Source organism: Gracilinanus agilis, chromosome 5 (genome assembly GCF_016433145.1).
Source record: "Gracilinanus agilis isolate LMUSP501 chromosome 5, AgileGrace, whole genome shotgun sequence".
NCBI classification, from domain to species: domain Eukaryota; kingdom Metazoa; phylum Chordata; class Mammalia; order Didelphimorphia; family Didelphidae; genus Gracilinanus; species Gracilinanus agilis.
The window spans coordinates 155,638,720-155,666,693 of record NC_058134.1 but is presented as its reverse complement, the minus strand read 5'-3'; the positions used below and the strand labels follow the sequence as shown (position 1 = coordinate 155,666,693).

Genomic DNA, 27,974 nt, shown 5'->3' with positions numbered 1-27,974 from the left:
GGATGGTTTAAATTGCTTACTTTGTTTAACCTACAACACTTCCAGTCCAGTGTTAAGTGGTTCAGCATCAGAAACTGATATGATTTTATTAGTGGAAATTACATTACAGAAAAGACTGCTTTACTGTTTCATTCGAAGGATCATGGCTTCTTTTGGCATGACTTGCATTTGCAACCTTCCCTCTGTGTTTGTCTCCCCCATTACCACATGTGCTCCAGAGCAGGGATTCTTTTACTTTCCATTTGTGTCCCTAGTCTTTGCAACATAGTGCTTCATAAATGCTTCATTCATTCCTTTAACTATCTTCTGTGAAATAGTGCTTAGCTATTTTTGTGGGGTGCTATGCTGTTTTTATTTGTTTAATTTCCAATTATATCCTCTGGAGATACTGAGGTATATGGGGATATTTGCTTCTGGTTGCCTTCCATTCTGGCAGATTTTCTTCTTTTTTCACTGAAGTTTTAATTTTTTTCCCGAACACACATTATATGTATGCTTGTGCCCATACACACACAAACACACACACACCCCTACCCCTTTCCTCTCTACCATACCTATCTATAGCTTCTTTGTCATAACTGATTGTACCCTTAAGTAGAACTTAAAGTTGACAAATATTCTTTGCAAAATTAAATAAAATATCCTTTAGGCTTGAGCACAAAGAAGGTGATTTTCCTCCTTATAAAATAAAGCACATGGGCTTTGTAACTATTTTCATGGAGCTTTTTGGATTGCTTCTAGCTTACTTTTGGGTGTTGGCTATTTATTATGGTTGAAAATGATGGAAATCTGATTGCAGGTGACTAGGGTATATGTGTTTATATATTTAATTCTTGTAATTATATGTCGATGTTAATACACAAAAGGTTTAAATTGCTGAGTTTTGTTTATTAAAATTATAACACCCAATGAAAATAAAAATTTTACATATTGTTTTTCAGAGTAAAAAACTACATATTCAAACAAAAGGTGGCAAAGTGATCTGTCTGGGAACTATTCTTGGAAATGCAGATATTTATGCATCAGAAAAAAGTGTAAGCACGAATAAGATTTTTCTTTTTTTTAGAAGTTGTTTTAATTTAATGTAAAGTTGGTCATCACAAACTAAGTATTTCAGAATTCACAATTATTTCTGTTTAAAAACACTAATTAGATTTAAAATTTGAGCTTATTAAATGTCATAATGAAAACTTGAGTATGTTTGAATCTCAGAGCAGCAGCATGGTAGGAGGAAAGTGTGCTTGATTTACTAAAGTCAAGAGATACAAACCTGAGTTCAGATTCCTGTTATGACACTTATTGGGTAATCATAGGTTAAACTTTTTGATTTGCAGTTTCTTCTTCTGTAAAATGGGTTTAACATTGTTGTGTATTTCAAATGAGATAATTTTTATAAAGCACTTGTAAACCTTAAAGCAGTAGGTAGAGTTGCTATTATTATTTTAATACAGTATTTGTATTTCCTTCTGTTAAAGACCCTGCTCCAATACCTCATGGGAGGTATGGAGCTTCCAATGTATGCACAAAGTAGAAACCCTCTCAAGCTATAAAATGTTTTGATAGTAGCCCAGTGGTAGATTATGTAGACTCAAGACTTCTCCTTCACTGGTGTCAGAGAGGCTCTTTCTGAAGGTTATGTGCCAGCTGATTTTTTTTTTTTGGAGGGTTGCAGCAATTCATTAAACCATCCACTAAAGTATAAAGAGACTGAAATTTCCACATCAGTCAAAGGATTAACCTGAGATGAAAACATGTGGATCTTTGTTGTTCCTAAAAACTTAACATATTTGACTTAAAATCTGATAAGTCAACAGTGAGGATCCTAAATCCAAATGGTAATTCCTTTAAGAGAACACATAATTCTCATGACAAATATTATAAGACAAAAGAAAATGAATTCAGTGCCTGATTGAATGCAGAATCCTTTTGACACTTAAAATAGAAAAAAATAAAATAACAGGAAACCCCATAATATTTTAAAAGAGAAATGAAATCCACAAAAGAAAAAAAATTAAGATTTAATATAGCCCAGAATTTAAAGTTTTCTGTGCAAAATTTCAAAACTCAATTAGCAAAATAGAAAAAAAAATCAATCCCTAATGGAAAATCTGTAACAAAATGAGAGGTTAATAGGGTTGGAACATAAATACTGAAGCATAATTAAATCTGGCAAAAGAAAAGCAAAATTCGGCTTTAAAAGAACTCATGAATTATATGTGAACCAAAATAATTAAGCTGGAAAACAAGATGTACAGAGACAACTTTCGGCTCATAGGTTTCCCAGAAGAACATGACAAATAAAGAAATCAGAATATCAGAATACAAATGATAAGAAAATGAACTCTGAAATAAATATCACAGGTATTGTCCTCAATTTACAAATGAAGAAAGAGAGCCTCAAAGAAATTAATTCAACATTGCCAGTGGATTTTGTATGAACCTGTGGTCACAATAAATGCCAGAAGCAAGATTGAAATCCAGGTCATTCTGGTTCTGCCTACAATAATACTATGTAATTTACATTAAAAGTAATAGAAAATGAAAATGTGATTACTTAAGTCTGAACATTAAATTAGTTGAGTATTTTTTCAAGACTTGACTATTCTAATTTGTTGTATTAAGCAATTTCTAGGTATTAACTGCATAAGTGAACAAATTTTGCATTATAGGCAAATTTGAAGAAGGAAATGGTAAATTTATGTTATTTCAATATTTTCCACAAGATGGCACTAAATGATAACATTTCTAGAAAGATTTTCCTTCATTTTCTTTATTATTGTCAACAATTTCTAATTGTTGCTTTATAAATGACAATGACTTTGCATAGAATTGACAGGAGGATGTAATTTTAGAAGTAGAAGTATATAATAAAAATTGTTTAAATATATATTTTAATGGGTTTATGTCTGGAGATTTTTATCCCATTTTGGTTTTCTAACATTGCCCAGAATCTTTTGGTACAAATTTGGGAAATGACATATAACTCTCTGGTAGCCAATTTTATCTTTAAATTTTTGTTGGAATAATTTTTTTAAACCCTCACTTTCCATCTTAGAATCAATACTGTGTTTTGGTTCCAAGGCAGAAGAGCAGTAAGGGCTAGGCAGTGGGGATCAAGTGACTTGCCCAGGGTCACACAATTAGGAAGTGTCTGAGGCCACATTTGAACCCAGGACCTCCCATCTCTGGGTCTGACTCTCAATCCACTGAGCCACCCAGCTGCCCCCATTGGAATAATTCATCAAAGTAGCTTATAAAGTTGGTTGTTACTTCTACATATTATTACTATTTTTAGTGTTCTGTGAATATATAGTAGGAAGCTGCTTAAACCAAAACATTTCTTTCTTTGGGCTCTGATTTTACTAGGGTCTGTTTAAATATATTTTGTTAACTGCATTTTAATATAATCAGTTTCCTTTGTGATGCATTTTATGTATTTAAATTTTAATTCTGAGATGTGCCTAGACCTCAGCAAACTGCTACAGGGGTCCCTGACTCACAAAAAAAAAAAAGGTTAATAATATCTGCTTTAGGGTTCCAGCACAGATCTTAATAAAATCCAGTAGCTTAGAAAACATGTAATCCAAGCTATTCATTTTACTGACGAGGACACCGAGGTCCAGAGATGAACTAAGGATTATGAAAATGTACCAAAAAGTACATTTGTTAACCCCATAGCAATTTTTGTTAAGCTAGTCCATAAATACTACCTTCCAGATTAATATACTCTACAAGGATGAAATAAGAATAATGAGTAAGCAGTCAATAAACAATTATTAAATGCCTGCTCTGCGCTAGGCATCATGCGAAGGAGCAAGAGGTGACCTCTGCTTTTGAGGAACTCAGCTGTCCTAATGGGAGAAACCACCTGTAAACAGCTATGTACAAACAAATAACACTCAGGATAAATTGGACATTAGCCACAGAGGAAAGCCACTAGGATTAAGAGGGATTGCAAAATACTTTCTATAGAACTTGAGATTTTATCTGGGACTTGAAGGAAGCCAGGGAAAGCTGGAGGCTGAGATTAGGAGGAAGAGTATTCCAGGTGCTGGATGGAGATCACAGGGAAAACGCCCAGAGTTGGGGACCTGAGCTGTCCTGTCCAAGGAACAGCTAGGAGACCAGTGTCACTGGTTCTTCCAAGTAGGTGGAATACAAGATAACAAGATTGGAAAGGGTGGGATAGGTTAATGAAGGGCTTTGAATGCCAAGTAGGATTTTATATTTGATCCTAGAGATCAAATATAAAATTCGAGAGAGAGCTACTGAAGTGTCAGTAGAAGATAGGGGATTACATAGCCAGACTTAGAGGAAGTTCACTCTGTATATGAAGAACAAACTAGAATAGGGAGAAACTTGAAGTAAGGAGTCCATGCAGAAGACTATTGTGAGGTGAGCAAGACCTGCAATAGGATAATGGCCCTGCCAGATGAGAGAAGGGGGGGATGTGTAAGGGGACAGAGTGTAGAAATAAAAGCAGTAGGATGGGGCAGTAGATGAATTTGGGGAGTGACAGTGAGGAGTTAAGAATGATGAGAATGACTAGAAGTTTAATGATACTCTAAACAAGTAATAGAAGTTAGAAAGAGAAGAAGTTGGGGGGGGGCGGGGAAGATGATGTTCAGTTTTGGATATATGGAGTTTAAGATGTCTATATGACATCCATTTAGAGTTGTGATTGGTAGCCAGCAGAGAGGTTAGGACTGGATTAAGTAGATTTGAAAATCATCAGTATTGAGCTAATTGAATCTATAGGAACTGATGAAATCACAAAATGAAGTAGTATAGTGGGAAAAGAGAATTGGGTCCAGGATGGAACCCTTTGGGATGTTCACATTTAACAGCTGTAACCTGAAGTCTTTAGCAAAAGGAGACTGAGAGGGAACAGTTAGATAGGTAGAAGGAGATTCAAATGGGTAGAGTGTCTAGCAGAGAAAATCAAGGAGAAGAGGGTGATTAACAATATCAAAGGCTGTAGAGAGATAAAGAGATAGTATAAGGATTAAGGAAAGACCATTAGATCAAATAATTAAAGAGATTCTTAGTAACTTTAGAATGTCTGATGAAAATCTGGACAAATTTGCTATTCTTTTTGAATCACTTCATGTTATTTAAGTGTTATTTTTAGAATGTCAAAAAACAAAAACAAATGAAGAGCCCAAGTTCATGAAAAAAATCTAGCCTGAATTATTCTTGAATTAAATTAACTGCACTACTGATTGCATCACAGAAGTTAAGCTAGAGTCAACTCTATATGTTTAAAGTTTTCTTGACCTGTTTCTCTTTCTCTGTCTTATAGCCAGAATTCTTAACCTGGTTGTTTGATTCTTTTAAAAATATCTTGATAATTAGTTCAGTATAATCGGCATTAGTAACTAAACCAAGCATAATGCATTAAGTGAAATTGGGTTTACTCAAACTTCATAATAAATAGAATTCTACAATTATTACAAAAATGTTCTTTAGTCAAATAAAATTTATCTTTGTTATTGTGACCATTTACAAAAAACTTTCAATATAATGCGATTTACAGAACAAATTTTCACATTTTTGAATTTTTAGTAAACAATTAGGAAATTCTTGATTCTTGGTATTGCATTGGAGTTGAATTGACGTTGAAAGTTAAAACTGAGTTAGATTGTTTTCCTGAGCAAATAGACTCTTTAGGAAGTACAGTGATTTTATTTGTGTGTAATTAGAGAGAGTGTTTTTACCCTGAGATTATAGTAAAATATAGTAATTTCTATGTTCTGCATTTTTAAAAGAATAATCTTTACTAACTCAAAATGATGACCCTGTTGAGGCACTATAAAATTGTGAAGTACCTTCCAAATCATCAAAGAAGATGTCTTTAAAATTGTCTTTGTAAGGTGTATTGTATTCTAATTTTTATGCAAATAGATAAATCATCCTTGATAGCTCTTTCCTAAGCAACTATATTTACTTTGGCAACAATGCTGAATTGTGTGGATTTTACCACAGTAGAAATAATTTCTTCATGATAACCTCTTTATTTTATTGTATGTAACATTTTTGGCCATTGTAATCTCTCCATTTACTTATTTACAGAAACACAGTATCATCAATTTAGGACCAGAATAGACCTTAATAGAAATCATGTAGCTCAACATCCTTATTTTACAGATGACGAAATGGAAATGTAGGGAAGTTAGAAATTTGCCCACAAGGCCCCACAAGTTGGAAGTAGCCTACATTGGAGTTCAGCCCTGGGGCCCCTCATGTCAAATTCAGTACTTTGGCTGCACAAGGAATTTCTTCTCAACAGTACTGTTAGAGCAGGGGTCAGCAATGTATGGCTCTCGAGCCATATCTGGCTCTTTTGAGGGCCAGATATGGCTCTTTCTGCAGGAGCCATAAAGTCCATTTTTTTTCAGGCGCTGTTACAGGAGCCGCACTGTGAGCACTGTACGGCTCTCATGAAATTACATTTTAAAAAATGTGGTGTTTATGGCTCTCATGGCCAAAAAGGTTGCTGACCCCTGTGTTAGAGTCATCTCTGAATTTTAAAGCTCTATTTTAATTATTTCTAAGTTGATGTCAGGTGACTGTAACCATAGCTTCAAAATAATAAATATCCCCCCAAAAAAACCCTGAGACCCAGAGAGTATAAATGACTATTTCATTGTTCCCTAAAACTGACACTTCTGATTGTCCAAGCCACTACCAATGTTACTTTTATTATATAGACTAAAGTTTTTGAAAAATGTATCATGCTACCACTTCACAGTACCAGTTAGTTTCTATATTATATAGTATCCTTGATGCTTATAACATATAGGCCCTACTTTATTATCTAGGATGCAGTTTATTATAATCTTATAATAATAGCCAGAGTGGCCAGGATTCACAAATTGAGGCTCAAAGACATTAAATACCTGACCCAAGAATGAGGCCAGTGCATTTTGAAACAATTGAGCTAAAGCAATCTGAATCTAAATCTGTTGTTTGTTTTACCTATCATGCTAACAACCATGGGAAGGAAAAAAACTTAAGGAAAATATAAGGAAGATGCCATCCAAAAACTGCTGAGCATATTGGCATTTTTAAATGTATTATATAACTTAAAGGTACTGTGGTATAATAGATCAAGAGTTGATGTTGGAATTAATATAACAGACCTAGATTTAAACCTCAGTTCTCTCATGCTGGCTATGGCTTTGTAGACAAGCCTTTCCTTCTAACCAAGAAGGTACTAGGTTATAAATTGTGAAGTGACTGCTTATCTGTGTTCACCCCTTCTCTGGGAGTTTGCTAGGCCAATGAAATTATAGTTTGAGTTCTCTTCCTCTAGAAAACTCAGGTTTGGTTTTGTTTTTTGTCATTAAGTTTGTTATGGGTGGTAGATTCTTTTGCAGTTGCTGGTTTTGTAGATGCTATCATAGCTTTAAAAAAAAACTTTGATAAACAACTGATTTGAGTAATTTCTTTTAATAGACTGTGGATATAAATAAACTACAGGGGAGTTCTGTTAACATATCTACTGAAGATGGTTTGCTGAAAGCTGAGTGTCTGTATTCAGAGTCATCCTCTCTGTCTTCTGCTGCTGGGGATATTACGTTGGGAAGTATTCATGGTAAGATGAAAGTGTTGAGATACCACTGCAATCTTCTCAGTTGGCATACGTGAGTTCTTTTTCCTCACTTGAGAAAGGTAGAACTCAAATCACATGTAAATATAACCTCTGAACAAATAGAAAACAGAAAACTGCCACAAACCATAAAAATTCTACATTGGCAGGAAACTGATATTATTAGATAGGATACTTGGTATTTTTCTCTGCTGAAAATATTAGCTGTTTACCCATTTCTTTCTTATCATCAAGAAATACAGACTCCAAGGAAAAGTTGAAACATGTGGAGAAAAAAATTGAGAGCTTTATAAAAAAGGGAGAGACAGAAATAAAAGTATCTTTTGCAATAAGTATGGGGTTTTGAACAGCTGCTTGTATTTTTATAGAATATCTAAAAGTTAAGCTATTTAACAAGACTTTTGGATGGAATCTGGCCAATGACTTTCAGAGATACTATATTTGTTCAGCATGTTTTCTCTTTATTTTTGCTGGCATCATATACTTATAGGACACTGCCAATTCCTACTTTCACTGAGTAGGTGGCATTTGATTTCTTCCCAAAACATTTTTCTTAAAAAAAACAACACACAAACTCAGGAATATGATTAACTTGGGCATCTTTTATGTTATTGGAAGGGAGAGGAAGGAGGTGGCATGTGACATTAAATGTCCCTGATCAGACCTTGATCTCTTTTATAGTGTTTTGACAGGTGATTGAAAGACTAGTGAAATATTACAGACTCTTTGCTAATAGATATTAATGAAAATTGTTTATTTTGGAAGAATCCTGGTATGTGCATTCACTATTTCTTGCTAGAGTTTTTTCCTTGAATAGCACACTCTTCTTCACAGGAATGAACATTATTTCTCTTAGTCAATTGAAAATTTATACCTTTCTAGTTTAGCAAAAACCCAGATTTAAAAATTGAACAGTAATTAATAGTTAAATTAAGAAAGTAAAAAATAATCTGTACTAGTCATCTTATGCATCAGAAAAAAATAATAGCTTACAAAAGCATAAACAACATTTACTAGTTACCTTATGCTTACTGACCATCATTAGTAGGAGATATTTTTTTATCTGGAAATGCCCTGTGTCCCCAGCATATCCTTTGGACCAGAGCAGAGTAACATTTACCTCTAGGGAGAAAAAGCCCACAAAAACAAAAATCTAAAGGTAGAAAATACATTGAGGATAATTAATACCTCCTCTCAAATGCCAAATGGTGATTTACTAACTAAATCAAGTTAGGATATTTTAGACATTTCTCTATTCAAGATTATATAGCCTCCAAGTCAGAAAGAACATAAATATAATTTTTTTCTTTTAAACAAATAGTTTAGCTATTTCATCATGCTTTTAAAAAATTATGTATGAAATCTAGAATTTTTAGCACTGTTTATTTTTATAATGGCCTCTTATTTTTTAAAAAAAGATATTTGTTGCATTTGGAATGCACGTATCTGTAATTCGTAATGGAAGAACAATTTCTGATAAGCAAATTGGCAGTTCCTGTAGACAGATGTTGCTTAAAATGGAGTAAAATAACAGTGTAAAATATTATTAGGAATTTAACTTAAGGCTTGTCTTCTTTTATATGTAGCTACATGTTGGACTTTTTTCTCATGTCCGTTTTTCTCTTTATAAATCCCGATAATCTTAAACCATAAACAAGATTTTTTAGTATTTTTGTATACATGGAATATATATATAACTATGTATACTTTTCTTTTTCAAGATGGAAAGGGATGTAAAACAGTAAACAATACTATATTTTGTAATGTTGCCATCATTGCATTGAAGCAAAGGAACTTTTAACAGAATATATTATAAAGTTCTTAAACTTGTAATTATTTAACTGAAGGTGAAACAAATTCCTAAAAATAAAAGTTTTATTAGAATTTATAAATCATTTTCATGCTTTACTGGTTTTTATTAGAAAGCTTATTTTATATGACGTAGTGGGGAAACGGTGTACTATAATTCAGTAGATACGCATTTTAATCCCGCTATATAAGTAAGATCAGGCAAGTAAAAAAAAATTCACTTATCGGCTCTATGGTTTTATCTTCCTTATTTGTTAAGGAAATGATCTTCAGGGACTTTGACATTATTTCATTATTGACATTATTTGATTCTGGTACCTCAACTGGGAAAACATTAAAGGCAGCCCCTGATTTACTAGTCTAACTTAATTTTATAAATACACAAGTATGATGTAGTTAGGAACTCTCCTTCCCCACTTGCCACTGCTGGAATTTTCCTTTCTTTATTCTCTCCTTTTTCCCATAATACCACAGTAGGCAATGCCCAGGTCTTCTCTGGGAATTTATATGATTGATATCTATTTCTCAGACCAACTGTGAAACAAAATGAATAAATGAGCTTTCAATTTGGTTTTTCCTATGTTTTCTGAATGTATTTTGTTCATATATTACACTAATTTAAGAAGATGCAGTAAATATTTATAATATTAAAATACTTTTATTTCTATGAACTCAATGTTCATAGCAAATATCAGTTAACTCCTAATCTCATCAAACATAGGATAAATGTCTTTCATCTGGTGGGATGGTGGTCAGCAGAGGAAATTTAGTATGTTTGATATTCTATTACCTTTGACTTTGTTTTAGCTGTACAAATATATGTATTTGTGTGTGTATATTCATAGTATATTATACTATTTTAGTTTTCCTGAGCTCATTTTGAATCATTTTGTAAGCACTTCATATTCTTTGTATTTTTTTATATTTGTTATTTTTATGGAGGCACCTACCAATCATTAGACATGTAAGTTTTCATTTTTTGCATTTTTCATTGCTTTTATAAATTAGCTGCAAACTTTTCCAGAGATCTTTTCCTCCTTCACATGACATCCTTAGGAAAATATTCTAACAATCAGATTAGTGGGTTCAAAGCATATATCTTAGAATATGTTAGTAGATTGTCAGAACATTTCTACCCATCTACAGTCCCAACAACAGTATAACAGAGTGCTCAGTTCTCTGTAAACCCAATAATATTGAATTTTATCCTTTTTTTGCATTTTTGCCAGTTTAGTGGGTATAAAGTGGCATCTTAAAGTTGGGATTGGCATTTCTTTGATTGTTATTTAATTTGAACATCTGTTCATCTTTTTAATAATTGTATTTCTTCTTTTAAAAATCTTGTCAGTGACTTCTAATCATTTCTCCATTGAGAAGTATATTTAACTATCAGTTTTCATAAACTAGTTGTCAAACCCTTATTGATTATTCAATGAATTATTTCTTCTCCTTTTTATATTTTTCTTTAATATTGTTTCTTAGTCTACTTATTTTTAATTTAAAGATACTACTTTATGTCAGTGGCAATATTATTTGTATGTTTACCTAGGTATCTTCCCTGCAATTTTACTTTTTAATATCAGGTGCTTATCATACAAGGAAAAATCACAATGATTTAAAAACACAGGTGACTTTAAAACTGTACTCAGGAACTTCACTAGAATCCCATTCTGCTACTGAACACTTTAAAAGAGGTTTTCAGCCACTCTTGGAATTATGAATCTACCTTGAGTTCATAAATGTAGATAGAAAAAAAACAAATATAAGGTGGTCCAAAAAAAAGTTTCTATCACCATTAGTGGATTATTTCTCTTGGAGCCACCCTGTCATTAAGTTGATGATGAGTGAACTTTAACTGTACTCCCACTACATGCCTTTAAATAGACTTTACAATTTCAGTTTGACTGCCATTTGCTACTTATGAAATGTGGGATATTGGTACTTTCTACTTTTTTTAGCATGAGATACTTTGAAAAAGTGGAAGAATAGATTTTATAATATTAATTATTCCCAGCTTGCTTTGGAACCAAGCACTTTAGGACTCTCAGGCTTGACACAGAAGATATATTTTCTATTCCTTTAGCAATATCCCAGTGTTTGTGCTCAGCTTGCCTATAAAAATTATTCTTCTAGTTCTTTTGGGCTTAATTTTAGCCTAATCTGCTGCAGTTTCAGCCAAGTGGAGAGAATATATAGAACATATGCATAGATAATAAAATGGAAAGATTGCACTACTCAGAGAAGTCTGAAAAAAATTGAACCTTTAAGGTCTTTTGATTGTTTTGCTTCCATTACTAGCATATTTTTGCTATTTGGTCATAATGACATTTCTTATGGTGAAGAAAAATAAACCAATATTTGTTTTTCAAATGACAGCTTATTTTTCTTCTCTGGCTGTTAGAATGAATGGCAGTTTATTAAGAAAATTTGTTTTCTTAAACTCTAAAATTTATGGAGAGTTTGCAGATCTTTACATATAGTTATTACAAGTCACAGTAGTGAGACCATAAAATGGCATGTGATCTATTGGATTGAATGTTTTACTGAAATCTACTTTTTCTTTTTAAAAAAAGTCACATATTTAATGGTTTTCTTGGGAGACTATGAACTAAATTAGATCTCCTGAGTGTTTAAGGTTGAAAAACAGACTTATTCAAAGGCCATTCCCATTTTATTCTTTCTAAAAGTTATACTATTGATGAAATAAATATTCCCCAAATATTCTTGTATTGTTGCTCCATTAAAGAGCTACAGCATGATTTGTATGTGACCCTATTTCCTAGTAGGCTGTGCTAGTTGAGTGCAAAGTCCTACTAAGCAGAGTCCCAATTAGGGCAAGGCCATCAAGGCTCCAAAATTTAGAGGCTACTGGCAGCAAGCACTTTGTAGTAAGTTTTTCAACCACTAAGCTAGATAGCAAGAAAAATTACTTACAATAGGAAGCTATGAAGTGGTATGCTTCCTTAGGTGAATTCTACCCATCTCTTTGAAGTCCTTATCCCTTATGGGTGTATCCAGACTGATGAAATCATAGATTCTTGAAGTTATTGAAATATGTTCTTGTTAAAATAAAAATTTTACTCTTTAATTGATATGCCATTTGAAACATGATATCCCTAAACTTAATGATGAGTAGCTCTGTCCGTATTTGGCACCCTTGGACACTAAACCCAAGTGCATTATGGTTCCATTGACTGAATATTCATGTCACCATGATGACCTAATACTCAATATTTAGAGTAGGGAAAATGGGAAAATGTAATGTCATAATCAAGGGATAGGTAATATTCTAGTTAGCCTGGAATGTGGATCACATGAATGGGAATCTGAAATGAGGCCTGAAAGGTAGGTCACAAGCAGATAGTAGAATTATTTAAATGACAGAGAAATTTATATTTTGTCCTGGAAGACAATAGAAAGACACTAAAGGCTTTTTATTATAGGAGTGGCTTAGCTAGGAAGATTATTTTGTCAAGGAAACCAAGCAAGTCATTATTGTAATCTAGACAAGAGGTGCTAAGGGTCTAATCTGATATGGCGACTGTGGGAGTGGAAAGAATGGGGCAAATGTAGTTTTGATACAGAACTGACAAAATCTGGCAACAAGTTGGATATATGGAGACAGAAGGAGAGGAGAGTCAAGAATGACTCCAAGTTTACAAACTTGAGTGACTAATAAATGTTAATGCCCATAACAGCACTAGGGAAGACTGGATCAGAGGCAAATTGCAGAGGAAAGATAATGGATTCTATACATATATATACATATATATATATATATACATATATACATATATACATATACATATATACATATATATACATATATATACATATATATATGTACATATATATATATACACACACACACACATTATGCAATACAATATGAAAAGCAAAATGATTAACAGTTAGCTGTTTAGATCTTGGAATGAGCTGAGCTTGGCCAAGCCCAGCAGGTGCAAATTCAGTTTATGGAAAAAGTATAAAAGGAGAATTTGAACTGAGACAGATATCTCAATTTTGAGAGAGGGATTGGTAGGAGGTCTTGGTTGGGTTTGGGTAGGCCAAAGATGACCTTAAGACACCAGTAACCAGCACTGATTAATTACTTCCATAGTCTCAAATCCTGTGTTATCCTATACTGAACATTCTGATTTAATTCACTCATCAAAAAGAAGCAACATCATTACCATCAAATAACTTGATTCAGGTTGAAGCAGTCTGACTCTGCCAGGCGGGAAACTGGCAAACTCACCGTCAACAACTAACAAGCTTGAGTCCCTGATTACCTTCAATTCATATACCATCTTGTCATCAATAGCTTAGGCCAAGGATCTCCTGTACCCCTCTTCCCATCATTTCCCTGCTCCCTCCCTAAACCTGTTGTTATTAAATCTTTAAACTCACCTAAAGTGAATGTCATCTTTACTTTAGTGATTAGTGAACATATCCTTGGGTATGTGAAGGAAGAGGAGATTCCTTTCACCTGTAAAAGGCTTAAATTGTAGTCAACCAGCATTATCCATATTGAGCCAGGATAGACAGAAGCAGCTGTGTGCTCTTAACCACAGATTCTTTTGTGTTCTGGGACACTGTTATACTGAAGTTGGGTGTAGCAGATTCACTACAAATATTCCTGTGGAGTCCTTTGTGTTTCACTACCATAACTTGTGTGTTACACTTAGGGATCTTCCACACTCATTCAACTTCAGCTCTTCATAACACCAGGCACATATAACACTTGTGTATATATGTAGTTATCCATGTAGATATAATAAAGGCATGAATGCTGCAGAGATTAATGATTAAATGTAAAGGGAAAGAAGCAAGGGCCCAGGTTAGAGCTTTGAGAGCTATCTATGCTTAGGGGGCAGAAGATGAATTGACAAAGGAGACTGAGAAGGAGCAAACCACATAAGGAGGAGGAGACCCATTTGAGGGTAGTGTCATGTTGGTCAAGGGAAGAGAAAACAGGAGAAAGTAGTTTAACCACTTGGGTGGGGCTAAGTTTCTTCATCCAAAAAATGAAAGAATTTTAACTAAATCATTTTTACTGTCCTTTTTAGCTCCTTATTTGATTTTTGTTGTCATCTTAAATTCAGCATATGAATTTATACTCACCATCTGTCCATTCTTACCAATTCCCCATCCTGATGTGCCTATTTCTGTCAGTGGTACTATCAACCTCTCAGTTCCCAAATTCAGCAGCAAAATAGACCAATTTAAAGAGTTTTAATTTTAATTAATTTTTAATAAATTCTTTTATTCTCTTATTGTTCCATTAAATATTCTATCATGGATTGAAGGTGACCTTAGTGTCCAGAAGGCTGTGCTGACAGACACCTACTAAGGCCTACTCAGCAGGGACCTAACTAGGGCTAAGCAGTCAGTAATATGGCCTTCATCTCTTGTCCTTGCCATCTTAGTGTTCCTCTCCCTCTCCTATATTCAACTACCAGATTAATCTTCCTAAAGCATCCTTTCATTTCTTTGCTCAAAGACTTTTAATGAATCACTATTACATGTAAAAAAATAAAAACCTCAACATCCCTTCACAGTCTGTCTTAATAACAACTAATAATATGTATGACATACTATATGCCAGACACTGGGCTTTGCAGTTGTCTTATTTAATCCTCACAAGCCCACACACCAGGTGCTATTATTATCCCAATTTGCAGATGAGGAAAGTGAAGGTCACATTCGAATTCAGGTCTTCCTGACTCCAAGTCTAGAATTTTTTTCCATTGCTCCTCCTCGCTATAATCTACCCTTACCCTACCCCTTTAGCTGAATTTCCTATTGTTCCCCAGTGCAAACTCTGTTCACCTATGCCATGTACATTGTCCCCCTGCACCTTCACTCGTGCTATTCCTTCTTAGTGAGGCAGGTAGGTAGCACCACGGTGCACAGAAAGCTGGGCCTGGAATCAGTAGCTCTCTAAATATGAGCAGCTATTATTGTTGTCAGACATTAGCAATTCTCTCCTATCCTCCTCTAAATCCTGCTCAACTTGGATGGCTCAGATTCTGTCCTACCCTCTCCACAGCCACTCCAGCCCCCAATGCTCAATTTCCCTCCTCTCAGTTCTTATAGCATTTGCCTTCACTGTTCATGGGGATCATAGCCTCTAGAGTCCCTCTTTCCCAGGGATGTGTTGCAACTCAAGAAAGATAATGCCTTTAAGTACTTTATTCACCTTCAAATGCCTTTTTCAGTGCCAGTGATGATGATTTGGAGAGAAGGACATATAAAACACATGCTTTGGACTACATATTGGCTTTGGCTTCTCTTCACAAGTGGCCAGGACGTTTACACATTTTACTAGGTCTGAACATTTGGAGAGAATGTACAGAAAAAAACTGATAAAAATAATGTTTACATAACAGCTTACTCAATACCACACCAAACCAGACTTCTCATATTGCTTTTTAATTTTTTTAAGCTGAGCTTCTAGTAGAAACCAAACTTTATTTCTATACAAACTCATTCCTTGTTCACATATTTATTGCTGTGAAGTACATTTGAATATGTGACATTTAGAGAGATTGGTGGAACAATAGCATGACTTAAAACCCAACACACAAATCATTTGCCCATGTTGTTTATCTTATATGCCGATGTATTGTTTGTTTAGAAAGATACATGGAACATGCATGGCCATTTTCATGATAATGGATTAATTCTGAAAGAAGATGATTTCTCTGTGTTTTCTGGGTACTTTGCTGGAGTTCGAGTAAAAGTAATGCTGTTTAACTGTGTACTGAGGGAATGCTGAAGAATGTGGTAATGTTTAACAGCTCCAGGGATGACTATTCATATATACACACACTGAACGAAAAACCTTCTGAGGAGGAAAAAAAAAGGTGGTTTCAATCTCCCACATTCATTCTGGAAAATAGATTCTCATTAAAGTATGGAATGCTTTGGGGCTTTTTCTTACTCATATTTTAGTATGTGTATTACACTCCACAACCAGAAACCACTTTAATCACTTCAGATGAAGGAGACTATGTAACAGAAAAAAAAACTTGTTTTAAAACTAACTTACTGTCTTACAAGGAATGTTTCAGCTCTTGATTTCAAAATTAACTTTCTGGTTGACATATAGACTAAAAATGGGTAATGAGTACATTTGACTGAATTTTCAGCTCTGTAGGATTTTTTAATTTCAGCTTTTATTCTGAACATAATAAATACCAAATAGAATGCTATTTACATATACATAATAGACCAAAAGAAGAAGATTTGACATGAAACAACATTTTAAGCATTTTGTAGTAAATCTTTAGTTTTCAGAATTATCTTCTCTGCTGTTTTCTGGCCTTCTTTCTATTCTCTCTCCATTAAAAAGATATGCCTTAATATGACCTTCCTCATTTATTTATTTTGCTACCACAGCCCTAAACCTCTTCTCCTTTCCACCCACCCCATTTGGCAAAAGCAGAATAAAATGTTTAAAATAAATATAGTCAAGCAAAACAAATTCTCACATTGTGTCTGAATGAGTTTCATCTCTCCCTTAAGAGGTGGATAACAAACTTCATCAGTTTTCTGGAATTATAGCTAATTATCATACTGATGAAAGTCCTCATCTTTCAAAGTTGTTTTTCTTTATAAGACTGTTATTGTAAAAATTGTTCTTCTAGTTTTGTGCATTTTGTTCTGCATCATTTCAAATAGGTCTCACTAGGTTTCTCTGAGACCATTTTATAACATCTTATGGCATGATAACATTTCATTTCATTCACTACCATAATTTGTTTAGCCATTCCCTAGTATATTGGTACCTTTTTTTGTTTCCAGTTATTTGCTACTACAGAAAGAAATATCATAATTATTTGTCTATAAGTAGGTTTAAAAAAAACTCTTGGGTATAGACCTGGTAGAGATACAGTTGCTGAATCAAATAATGCACACATTTGTGGCTTCTTGGATATAGTTCCAAATTGCTTTCCAGAATGGTTTGATTAATCCATAATGCTATGAATTGTGCATTATTAACATGCCTCTTTTGTGATGACTCTTTTAACAACTGTCATTTTTCCTTTTTGTCATCTTTGCATATGAGGTACAACCTCAGGGTTGCATTTTTCTATTAGTTATTTGGAGCATTTTTTCCATGTCTTCTAATACTCTGGATTTCTTCCTTTGAAATCTTCCTATATTCTAACCACTTATTTATTGAAAGACAGTTCTTGTTCTTAAATTTTTAAATTAGTTCCTTATGGTCTTGGAGATGAGACTTTTATTAGAGAAACATGATGTAAAGCCCTTTGGTTTAAGTGAGATTATTTTTGTCTTCCCACTATTTGTCAGAGAGTATATATCCTACACAGACCTGAGCAGAATGTTTTATAGTTAAGTTAGAAAAGTTGTTTTTCTTGTGAATAGTAAATCAGAAGGTGAACAAAATCTATGGCTATGGTTTACTCAGATTTGCTCTAAGTAGGCTGGATACAGAAGTAAGTGTATAATTACCAATAAATAGTTTATAGAACTATTCATCTTCTGGATACTGTACAACATATTCTTCTTTTTAATTGTCCAATATAATCATTGTTTCTTTCTCTTATAGGTGATTTAACAGTACACAGCAAAATGGGTAACATCACAATAGGTGAGTGTTGGCTTCTTTAAATTAACTGGGTAAACTTACCTATGTTCTTTTATAACAATTCTGAAAATATTTTTCCTAATCAAAATGTAATTGCTGCCTCCCTTAATTAATAGAGACAATCCTCAACTCATGGAAGGGTGGTTTCAAAAGCTTGTGTGTAAGGAATTTGGGAGGGACTTAGAACATATTTTCCCATGGAAATTATGTTCTTTGTAATGGGTTGGTGCCCACATAAGTCCACAGAAGCCTATTCTATAATATACCTGAAGTAGTTGGGTGGTATACTGGTTAGAGTGCTGGGTCTGGAATCAGGAAGATGATTCACCTTCCTGGATTAAAATCCAGTCTCAGACACTTCTCGGCAAGTCACTTAACCCTGTTTGCTGTGGACCCCTCCTTCCCAGCCCAGTTTCCTTATCTGTAAAATGAGCTGGAAAAAAGAAATGACAAACTAGTATCTCTGCAAAGAAAATGTCAATTTTTCACAAAGAGTTGCAAATGACTGAAAAATGACTTGACAACAACAAAAGTATCTGAATTATATAATATTGTGCTAGAAGACTAATCATTGGGTGCAATAATGGAAAAAATGTTTTTAGAATGCCAGGTTGTCATGACAGAAACATGGCTTCCCTCTTGGTTTAAACTTATTCCATCCACCAACTTGCCAGGGAGTGGGGACAGATTCCTAATTCTACCCCCCATTGGTATTTGTTCATATTTGGGATGTTTCTCTGGGACCTCATAAAAAGAAAGAATAAAGGGAAGAAAGAAGGAACAGCCACTAAGTGAGTTTGAGCCTCCTATCTTCTTTCTTCCTATTGCTGGATCCAGTACTAGTACTGGGACAAAGCAAAGAAATGGGAGTAGATTTGGGAGAGAAGAGGCCCCAGGGAGGAAAAGAAGTCCCAGGAAATGGTAGGGTTTCAAGCAGTCAGTGGAGGGGATGGGGGAGCCATCTGAAATAGTAACAGCAGAGATGACATTAGGCAGTTGCTTATGGGTAGCATATGAGATAAGCTAGTTAACCGGAAATACTCTATTAAGAAGGTTTTTTGAAGGTTTTTCTTTGGTTCAGTAGAAACACAAAGAGAAACATATTTTCCACACATTCCACAAAAATAAAATTGTGGACATCAAAATGGGAAGATAATAGTATATAATAATAAATAAGACTAAAATTAAATGAATTTGTTCTTGAAAATATTTTAAATCGTTTTGAATTAAGATTCAAACCACTTTTCCTTCTGTGAACTTCATTTTTCTTAATCCAGTGATGCTGAATTAAGGGAATAGTATCTAAAAGAAGACTCTCTTATCCTTAGATTAATGTATGTCTACTAACAGAAGAATAATACATTCTCCATTATTAACTGAGGTTAATGTTAAGATCTTTGACAGCTGTAACAATTGTGTTTAGTTAGTTTTTATTATTCCATAAAAACCTTAGTATTAGAAGGAACATCACAAATCTTGAGGCCTAATCTCTAATCCGATGCCATTCCCTTCTATAACATTTTGATGACTGCCTAGTCTCTCTACTTGAACTCTTTAGCAAAAGAAACTTCCTTTTTCATGAGGCATCCCATTCCATTTTTGGAAAACTAATCATATGCCTCTTTGAATGAAACTAAATTTGCATTTTTTAGCATGAATTGGAGGTAAAGCTGTATGATACTATTCTAAAAACATGCAAATATGAAATACATACCTATCTGGAAACTCAGAAACTGAAGAATCTTAGTATTTTATGAAGATATATCAAATTAAGAGAAATAAGTTATATATTCCCTTAAAGCTCAAACCACAAAAGTAGATGGCAGTTTTATTGTTATGAGGATAGTTTTTAACAAATGTGCAGAATTCAACAGTTTCTTGTAACATTTTCAACTGAATTAAAGATGAATTTTGGCATTTTTGAGGGAAGCCAAACATGAAGTTATTAAAGATTTCCTACTTTAGTTTTGATTGAATGACTTCTTTTTTTAAAAAATACTATATTGAAAAACCCAACTTTCTTAAGAAAATTCTAATTACTTATGTGTATGAGAGGAGATTAATTTGTTTTCCCTGGGTGGGTACTTTACCTTTATTATAGAATTTCAAAATCAAAAGGTCAACATTTCAGAAATTAAAAATCATTATATCCGCTCTGTCAGGACAATACTATTTTATGCTAACTTCTTTTTACCTAGAGGAAAGTGACTATTAAGAAACTATCTGCCTGTATCATATTTAGAGAATTCAGTTTGTTTTTCATGTAGAGATTTGTTTTCAAGGTACCTCTTAAATAGCATGGACATATTTGTGATGTCCAAAAAAGAGATGATCTCAGGATTTCTTTTTTCTTTTTTTTTTTGTACAAAGTACTCAGTGGTTTTTCAACAGATTATTGTCTTTAAAAGACTTTTTAAATAATAAAGTCAGATAATGTATTTCATTAGCTAATTATCTTTGTCACTGTATTGATTTCTACAACTTGGAACCCTATGAAAATTTTTATTTTAAAATAACCTGAAAAAATATGATGCATGATTATATATATTTTTCCTTATGTTGAAAACATAACTCATGGTCTCTGTTACTGTTAGGAATGTTCTAGTCTGAGGCCAGGCTGAGGGTCTCAGCCTACCCAGGAAACAGATGCTTCCTGTAACTGACCTTGGGGAATCCTGCCCTTGACCTAGAGATTTCTTTTTGCTCTAATCTAAACTCCTGTTTATCTTTATTCCCTGGCTTAGAGTCTCTACACTTTCTGGGTAACTCTGACTTAGTTTAAAGGATATGCCTCATCCAATCCCTAATTACATGCTCCTCCTTTGTGGCTAATTATCAAGGCACTAGCATTCACACTGCTTTCTCCTCTGTCTACCAGTATACTATCAAAGCTCAGCATCTATTTTTTTCCTACATTTCCCCCCCTGTGAACCAGTATATACAGTCAGAAAAATTACCCAAAGGTCCTGTCTGCCCCATTAAACTAGCCAGCCTAGCCAGCTTAAAGTTCCTATGCAGTCTGATTCACCATTATTTCCTAGTATCTTATATCACTGCATTTAATAATAATACTTATATAGTGCTTAAAATGTGCCAGGCACTGTGCAAAGTACTTTGCAATTATTATCTTATTTGATCCTTACAACAATTCTGAGCAGGAGGAGCTATTATTAACCCCATTTTACAGATTAGGAAACTGAGACAAGCAGAGATTAAATGACTTGCCCAAGGTCACACAGCTAGTAAATGTGAAGCCTGGTTTGAACTTAGGTCTTCCTAATGCCAGACTAGGCTCTCTCTGCATTATGGCACCACTTATCAGCCCCCCCCCCCCATTTCTCCCTATACTATTCCTAAACATATTTTTCATCTTGGCTGTGACATTCAGTCATATGACTCCTTAGAACCTTTGCATTCCTCACCCCTGCTGAGGTTATACTCTGCTGCTTTCTTAGTCTCAATCTCTGAGTGAATCAGTTCTTTTTGCTGGCATCACTTTTGCCTTGCCAGACCCCAAATTTTGATTGCTATCACCTTTCCTCTCCTTCATTCTTATTTACATGCTCCTGAACAGAGCTGGAATAAATGATGAACCATTTTGATTAGATGTATCACAAATTATGCTATTTATAACCGTAAGGAGGGAAAAAGGGGTTTATTGGTTCAATATGTTAAAAGATGGTCGCCAGAGAATTGAACTATTATCAATCCTCAATTAAGAATAATCTCAAGTCAAAATTGACTTTTATGGAAGTTTATTTACAATTAGGAAGGTTGAAGGTAGGGAAATTGAGAGAGAGAAACTCTGGACCGGACCAGGTAAGAATTTAGAGGCCCAGCAGAGGGGCACAGAGGTTAATTAAGCAAGGCTTCTAGCCACAAGGCCTTTTACAATTAGAGAGGCAAAAGAGGCCTCCTTGAGGCTAGAGCCTCCAGAAACACCAAGGGAGGAGAAAGGAAGTCAGCCTAACTTACCCACATGACAATTCAGAGGGAAGCCGTCTGAGGTCCCACCAGAGTCTCAGCATTCCGACATTCTTCCATGAACCAGAAAAGGTCCTTCACCAGATGCTCTCTTCCACCGAAGACCCCAGCTGACTGAGCACCTTCTCCTTTTAAAGGGGTCACTTATGTGTCACTTCCTGTTCCTCCCTCCTAATTTGCATGTCCAATCACAATAGACACTTCTCATGGTACTGCCTAGGGGGCAGTCAGTTGATTCTGATTCGTCACCCACTCTAGCACACGTGGGTTATGGACCTCCCAGAATTTGGAGGTGCTCTCACCTTTGGTGATTAAATCTAAAGATGGGCAGTGTAGACTTAATCTAATTATTACATAACCCATCCCTGTTACATTATCTAATTTCAGTTGGGCCCTCACTACAGCAAGATGATCCTTTTATATTCTTCCCTAATTGATCCTCTGTCCCACTGGCCACAGGAGGTCTTCCAAACCTCCATTCTACTCAAGCTTTCCATCCTTCTCCCTGCTTTCTCCATTTAGGACCTTGTCCCTTTCCCCCCTCCCCCCACCTTGCTATTTACCATGAGCTCATTCTTTTCCCCTTTCTCATTTTATATCCCCTTGACATTTGCTCACTGTTTCCCCCTTCACTCCTTTCTATTTTGGATGAAGATAAAGCCTTTCTTTTTGAGGTAAATACACGTACATGCATCCTTCATCTCATCCCCTCCTGTTTTCTCTAACAAATCATTTCAGCTGTCCTTGTTCCAATCTTCTAATTCTTCCTATTCTTCCCTGCTGTCTACAAGTATCCTCACATTTCCTTCATCCTTAAAAAAAACCCTCACTAGATCCAGAAATCCCTACTCATTATTTTCATATATCTCTCAAACCCTGAACTTCTCTAAATTCATCTAAAAAACCAAGTAAGCATAGTGCCTCTAATTCCTGTCCTCACTTGCTTGTAAACCCTTTGTCATCTGCATTCTGACCTCACCATTCAGCTGTTTTTTAAAGTTTTAAATGACCTCTTAATTGCTAAAACTAATAATCTTTTTCTGAATCACCCTCCTTCACCTCTCCTTAGCATTCTAGAGATAGTAGGGTGACTAAAGATTCTTCATCCAGGGGAATAACATAGCCAGAAGTGCTTTAGGAACATCAATTTAGCTGTTATGTTGATAATGAATTGGTTAGGGATAGGAAAGAGAGCATGAAGTATTTTTTTTTTAACCCTTAAGTTCTGTGTATTGGTTCCTTGGTGAAAGAGTGGTAAGGGTGGGCGATGGGGGTCAAGTGACTTGCCCAGGGTCACACAGCTGGGAAGTGTCTGAGGTCGTATTTGAACCTAGGACCTCCTATCTCTAGGCCTGACTCTCAATCCATTGGGCTACCCAGCTGCCTCCTATAGCATGAAGTCTTAATAGTAGGCTACTACCATAGTCCAGATGAGGAGTAATGAGGACCAAAATCAGGAGTTGTGGCTATACAAGTCCAGAAATGAGGGATGGATTTGAGAGATGTTTGGGGGTAAAACTGACAAATCATGGCACCTAATTTCATATGAGTATCAAGAAACTGGCAAAAGTCAAAGGGTACAAATATCAGGATTGCACATCAGAATGACTAGAGAGATTGTGGTATTCTTGGCCAAAATAGGGAAATTAAAAAAAGACAAGTACCTGTCTTCAGAGGACATAACAATTTCTACTTTGTAATGTGGAGGTAGAGATGCCATTAGGACATCCAATAAAGGTATCTCCAATAGCAATTGGTAATCTAAGCCTATGCTTTTAGAAAGAGATAAGGTCTAAAATATAGGACATAGCATAAATTGTGAAGTAAGAACATTAGAGATAAATAGATTAGCCATACCCACCAGCTTCCATTTTACAGATGAGGAAACCAAGGCTTAGAGCTGGGGGGTGGCTGGGGGAGTGAGGGTGAAATCATGAATCATGTAAACATGGAAAATATTCTAAATTTAAAAATAATTTTAAAAAAAAGAAAGAGGAAACGTATGAAATGGTAAAGCACTATAGTAAGGAGGAAAGAACTCTGCTTTTGGATTTAGAAGACTTGAGTTCAGATCCCACCTCTAATTCTTAACTCTTGTGTGTCCTAAAGCAAGTTATTTAACTTCTCTGGGACTCTTTTTCTTCACTGGTAAAATAAAGGAAATGGACAGGAGAACCTCTGAGGTTGCTTCAATCTCCAAGACCTCTCATCTTGTAACCCTATACCTGTTACATAATGATTCTTTTGGAATTAACCAACTTAGTTAACTCAGTAGCTGTAGAGTAATTGAAATGGCCTAATGAGAACTTTCACCAAAAGTTTGATCTTATATTAAATTAAAAAATACAAAAACCCTTACCTTTCATCTTAGAATCAATACTGTTTATTAGTTTCAAGGCAGAAGAGTGGTAAGGGCTAGGCAGTGGGAATTAAGTGACTTGCCCAGGGTAACACAACTAGAAAATGTCTGAGGTCAGATTTGAACTTAGGACCTCTCATCTATAGACCTGGTTGTCAATCCACTGAGTCACCCAGCTGCCTCCTGTATTAAATTTTTTATTCTTAATCAATTCTTACCATCTAAAGCCTCTATCAGTTGATGACATAAATAGATAATATCAGAAAATTCTAAATAAGCATGCATTTATATTTAAAAATCATTAAGCTAGTAACGATTTCTTAGAAATTACCTGGATTTTAAACCCTTTTTATATCCTTATTTTTAAATTGTCTATTTTCATTAACAAATATTTTCCATTTTGGCCAAAGGGCATGATGCAATCATTAAAAAAAATGTACACTCTATCACAGTCTACCAACTGTAGAAAAGAAATATATAGAAATATTATTCAGAACTATATTTTTCACTAAACCAAAACTATCACAGTCCTGATTATGATTTTATAAGAGCCACCTTATTTTATTTCATTTCTCTCTTCATTATCTTTATCTTCCACGAACTTATAAATAACAGATTTTAGTTGGAGCCTTATGTTTAGACTGTGAGTGTCTTTTTTTGCCCAAGACTTAGTATAGTGCCTGGCACATAATAGGTGCGTAATACAGTCTTGTTAACTGACTGATTGGGAAAAAAGTTTCTAAATGAAACCTGGTAGTTCTGAGAAGAATAATTCATCTCACAGTGCAGGGGTCAATCAATAAAAGAAATATATGCCACCAAAGGTAGAAAGGAGTAGAGCAAAATCCTACAGCAGTGTCAAAGGAGTAACAGATTTGACTCCAGTCAAGGACAGAGAGAGAGAGGAAGAGGGGCCAGAAAGAGATGTAATCAGGGAAGAAAGAGAAGTGAGAGATGCTCAAATGAGAGAAAAAACATGGATTTGATTAATTAATCCAGCACAAGGAACCTGTCTCTATGTTAAAATCTAGACAATAATGTTTGATTGGAACCAAGAAGCCAATAGTGTGTTCAAAGAAGAGAAATCCATGTCCTAATTGAAATTTTCATCTCAGCAGATTGCAAAAGGAAGCAAATACTTGGCACTTTTTTTTTTTCATTTCAACAGCTCCTATGACTTGAACTCTTTTGTAACTATAATCAAACTTATATCAAAAGGCAAGCAGCAATAGGCAATGAGGAGACTAAGCCATCACTCTTTGCAGATGATATGATGGTCTACTTTAAAAATCCTAGAGAATCAACTAAGAAGCTTGTAGAAAAATAATCAACAACTTTAGCAAAGTTGCAGGACACAAAAATAAATGCACATAAATCATCAGCATTTCTATATATTTCCAACACATCACAGCAGCAAGAGGTAGAAAGAGAAACACCATTTAAAATCACCCTAGACAATATAAAATACTTAGGAATCTATCTACCAAAACAAACACAGGAATTATATGAAAACAACTACAAAACACTTTCCAAACAATTAAAACTATATCTAAACAATTGGAAAAATATTGATTGCTCACGGGTAGGATGAACTAACATAATAAAAATGACCATTCTACCCAAATTAATTTACCTATTTAGTGCCATACCTATTAAACTACCAAAAAACTTTTTTACTGAATTAGGAAAAACTATAACAAATTTCATTTGGAATAACAAAAGATCAAGAATATCAAGGGAAATAATGAAAAAAAATTTGAAGGAAGGGGCCTAGCAGTACCAGATATTAAACTGTACTATAAAGCAGCGGTCATCAAAACAATATGGTAGGTTCCGGGTTAAGATGGCGGCAGAGTAAGAAGCAGCTCTTAACCTCTCCTGACCGAAACACACAAAACTCCTCAAGGGGACATAAAAACAAGTCCAGACGAACGGAGGAACCCCACAACAGGGCACAGCGTGGAAGGTACGTGGAATCGAGACATTTCCAGGCTATAAAGGGCTCTCACTAAATCGCGGGCTGAGCAACCGCCCCACCCCCACCCCCTCCACACACAAGATCTAGAGCTCTGAAGCCAGCTAAAAAGAAATAGAGCAAGTTTGGGGCACCCATCGAGTCATTGGCAGCTCTGGGGCCTGTTCCTGAGAGCAGCAAGACTTAGGACCCCATTAAGCCAAAGAAAGCAGGCGAAATCTGAGCGCGGGCGCAGGACGCAGGGCGCACAGCGCAGGCTGAGCAGAACGCAAGCACTGCGGAGGCATGGGTGGAGGCAGACACAGCCAGGAACTAAAGCCTAAGTGGGGAACCAGTGCAGACGGGTATACGACTGTGGAAGCAGCGCCCTGAGACTTGTAAAGAAACCTCCGGCAGAGGACAGACACTGAGCTCCAGGATAAATCTGAGAAGCTGCTGGGGTAATGATGGCTACTCAGCCTCAGGAAATTCAGAAGAGAAAGAATAACAACAAGAAAAAGAAGTCTTTAACACTCGACAGCTTTTACACAGAGAAAATCCAGACAACCGAGCAAACAGAGGAGGAGAACAAACAAGCATCCGGACCCTCCTCAAATAAGGAAAACTCCTCACAAGCTATGGAAGAGTTCAAAACTGAGATTTTGAAGAAAATGGAAGAGATCTGGCAAGAAAATAACTGTTTAAAAGATAGAATCATGTAATTGGAAAGTGAGGCTCAGAAACCAAATGAACTGATAAGCAAATTGAACTCCAGAAATGACCAGATTGAAAAGGAATACCAGAAGATTATGGCCGAAAACCAGAAGATTATGGCCGAAAACCAAAAGATTATGGCCGAAAACCGAAAGATTATAGCCGAAAATCAATCCCTAAAGGCTAGAATTGAGCAAGTAGAAACTAATGATCTCTCAAGACAACAAGAACAAATAAAACAAAATCAAAAGACTGAAAAAATAGAAGGAAACATGAAATATCTCAATGAGAGAGTGACAGACCAAGAAAACCGGTCTAGAAGAGACAATTTGAGAATAATCGGTCTTCCAGAAAAACCAGAAATTAATAGAAACCTGGACTCCATACTAACAGAAATAATTCAGCAAAATTGCCCTGAAGTCCTACAAGAGGGCAACATAGACATTGAAAAGATCCATAGAACACCCACTACATTCTATCAAGAAAGGAAAACACCAAGAAATATTGCAAAATTCAAGAGTTTCCAAGCAAAAGAAAAAATCTTACAAGAAGCCAGAAAGAAACAATTCAAATATCAAGGAGCACCAATCAGGATCACACAGGATCTGGCAGCCTCCACGCTAAAAGACCGCAAGGCGTGGAATACAATATTCAGAAAGGCAAGAGAGCTGAGCCTGCAACCACGGATCAACTACCCATCAAAACTGACTATATATTTCCAGGGGAAAGTATGGGCATTCAACAAAATTGAAGAATTCCAGGTATTTGCACAGAAAAGACCAGGGCTAAATGGAAAGTTTGATATCCAACCACAAAAATCGAGAGAAACCTGAAAAGGTAAATAAGATACAGAGGGGAAAGAAAGAAAACTTATAATTTTTAAATTTGCCTTTTTAAGGGCCTCAGTGAGATCTAATTATCT

At 35.1% G+C, this 27,974-nt stretch overlaps 1 protein-coding gene across 1 annotated transcript in view; it reads left to right on the top strand.

The window, feature by feature from the left end:
• The window catches only part of FAM185A (family with sequence similarity 185 member A), an 87,846-nt gene that overhangs the window by 10,969 nt on the left and 48,903 nt on the right, over positions 1-27,974 (top strand). Inside the window, exons 3-5 of the mRNA XM_044677650.1 lie at positions 942-1,034; positions 7,459-7,597; positions 18,003-18,044. Coding sequence (XP_044533585.1) covers positions 942-1,034; positions 7,459-7,597; positions 18,003-18,044 — 274 coding nt within the window. The remainder of the gene's footprint in view (positions 1-941; positions 1,035-7,458; positions 7,598-18,002; positions 18,045-27,974) is intronic.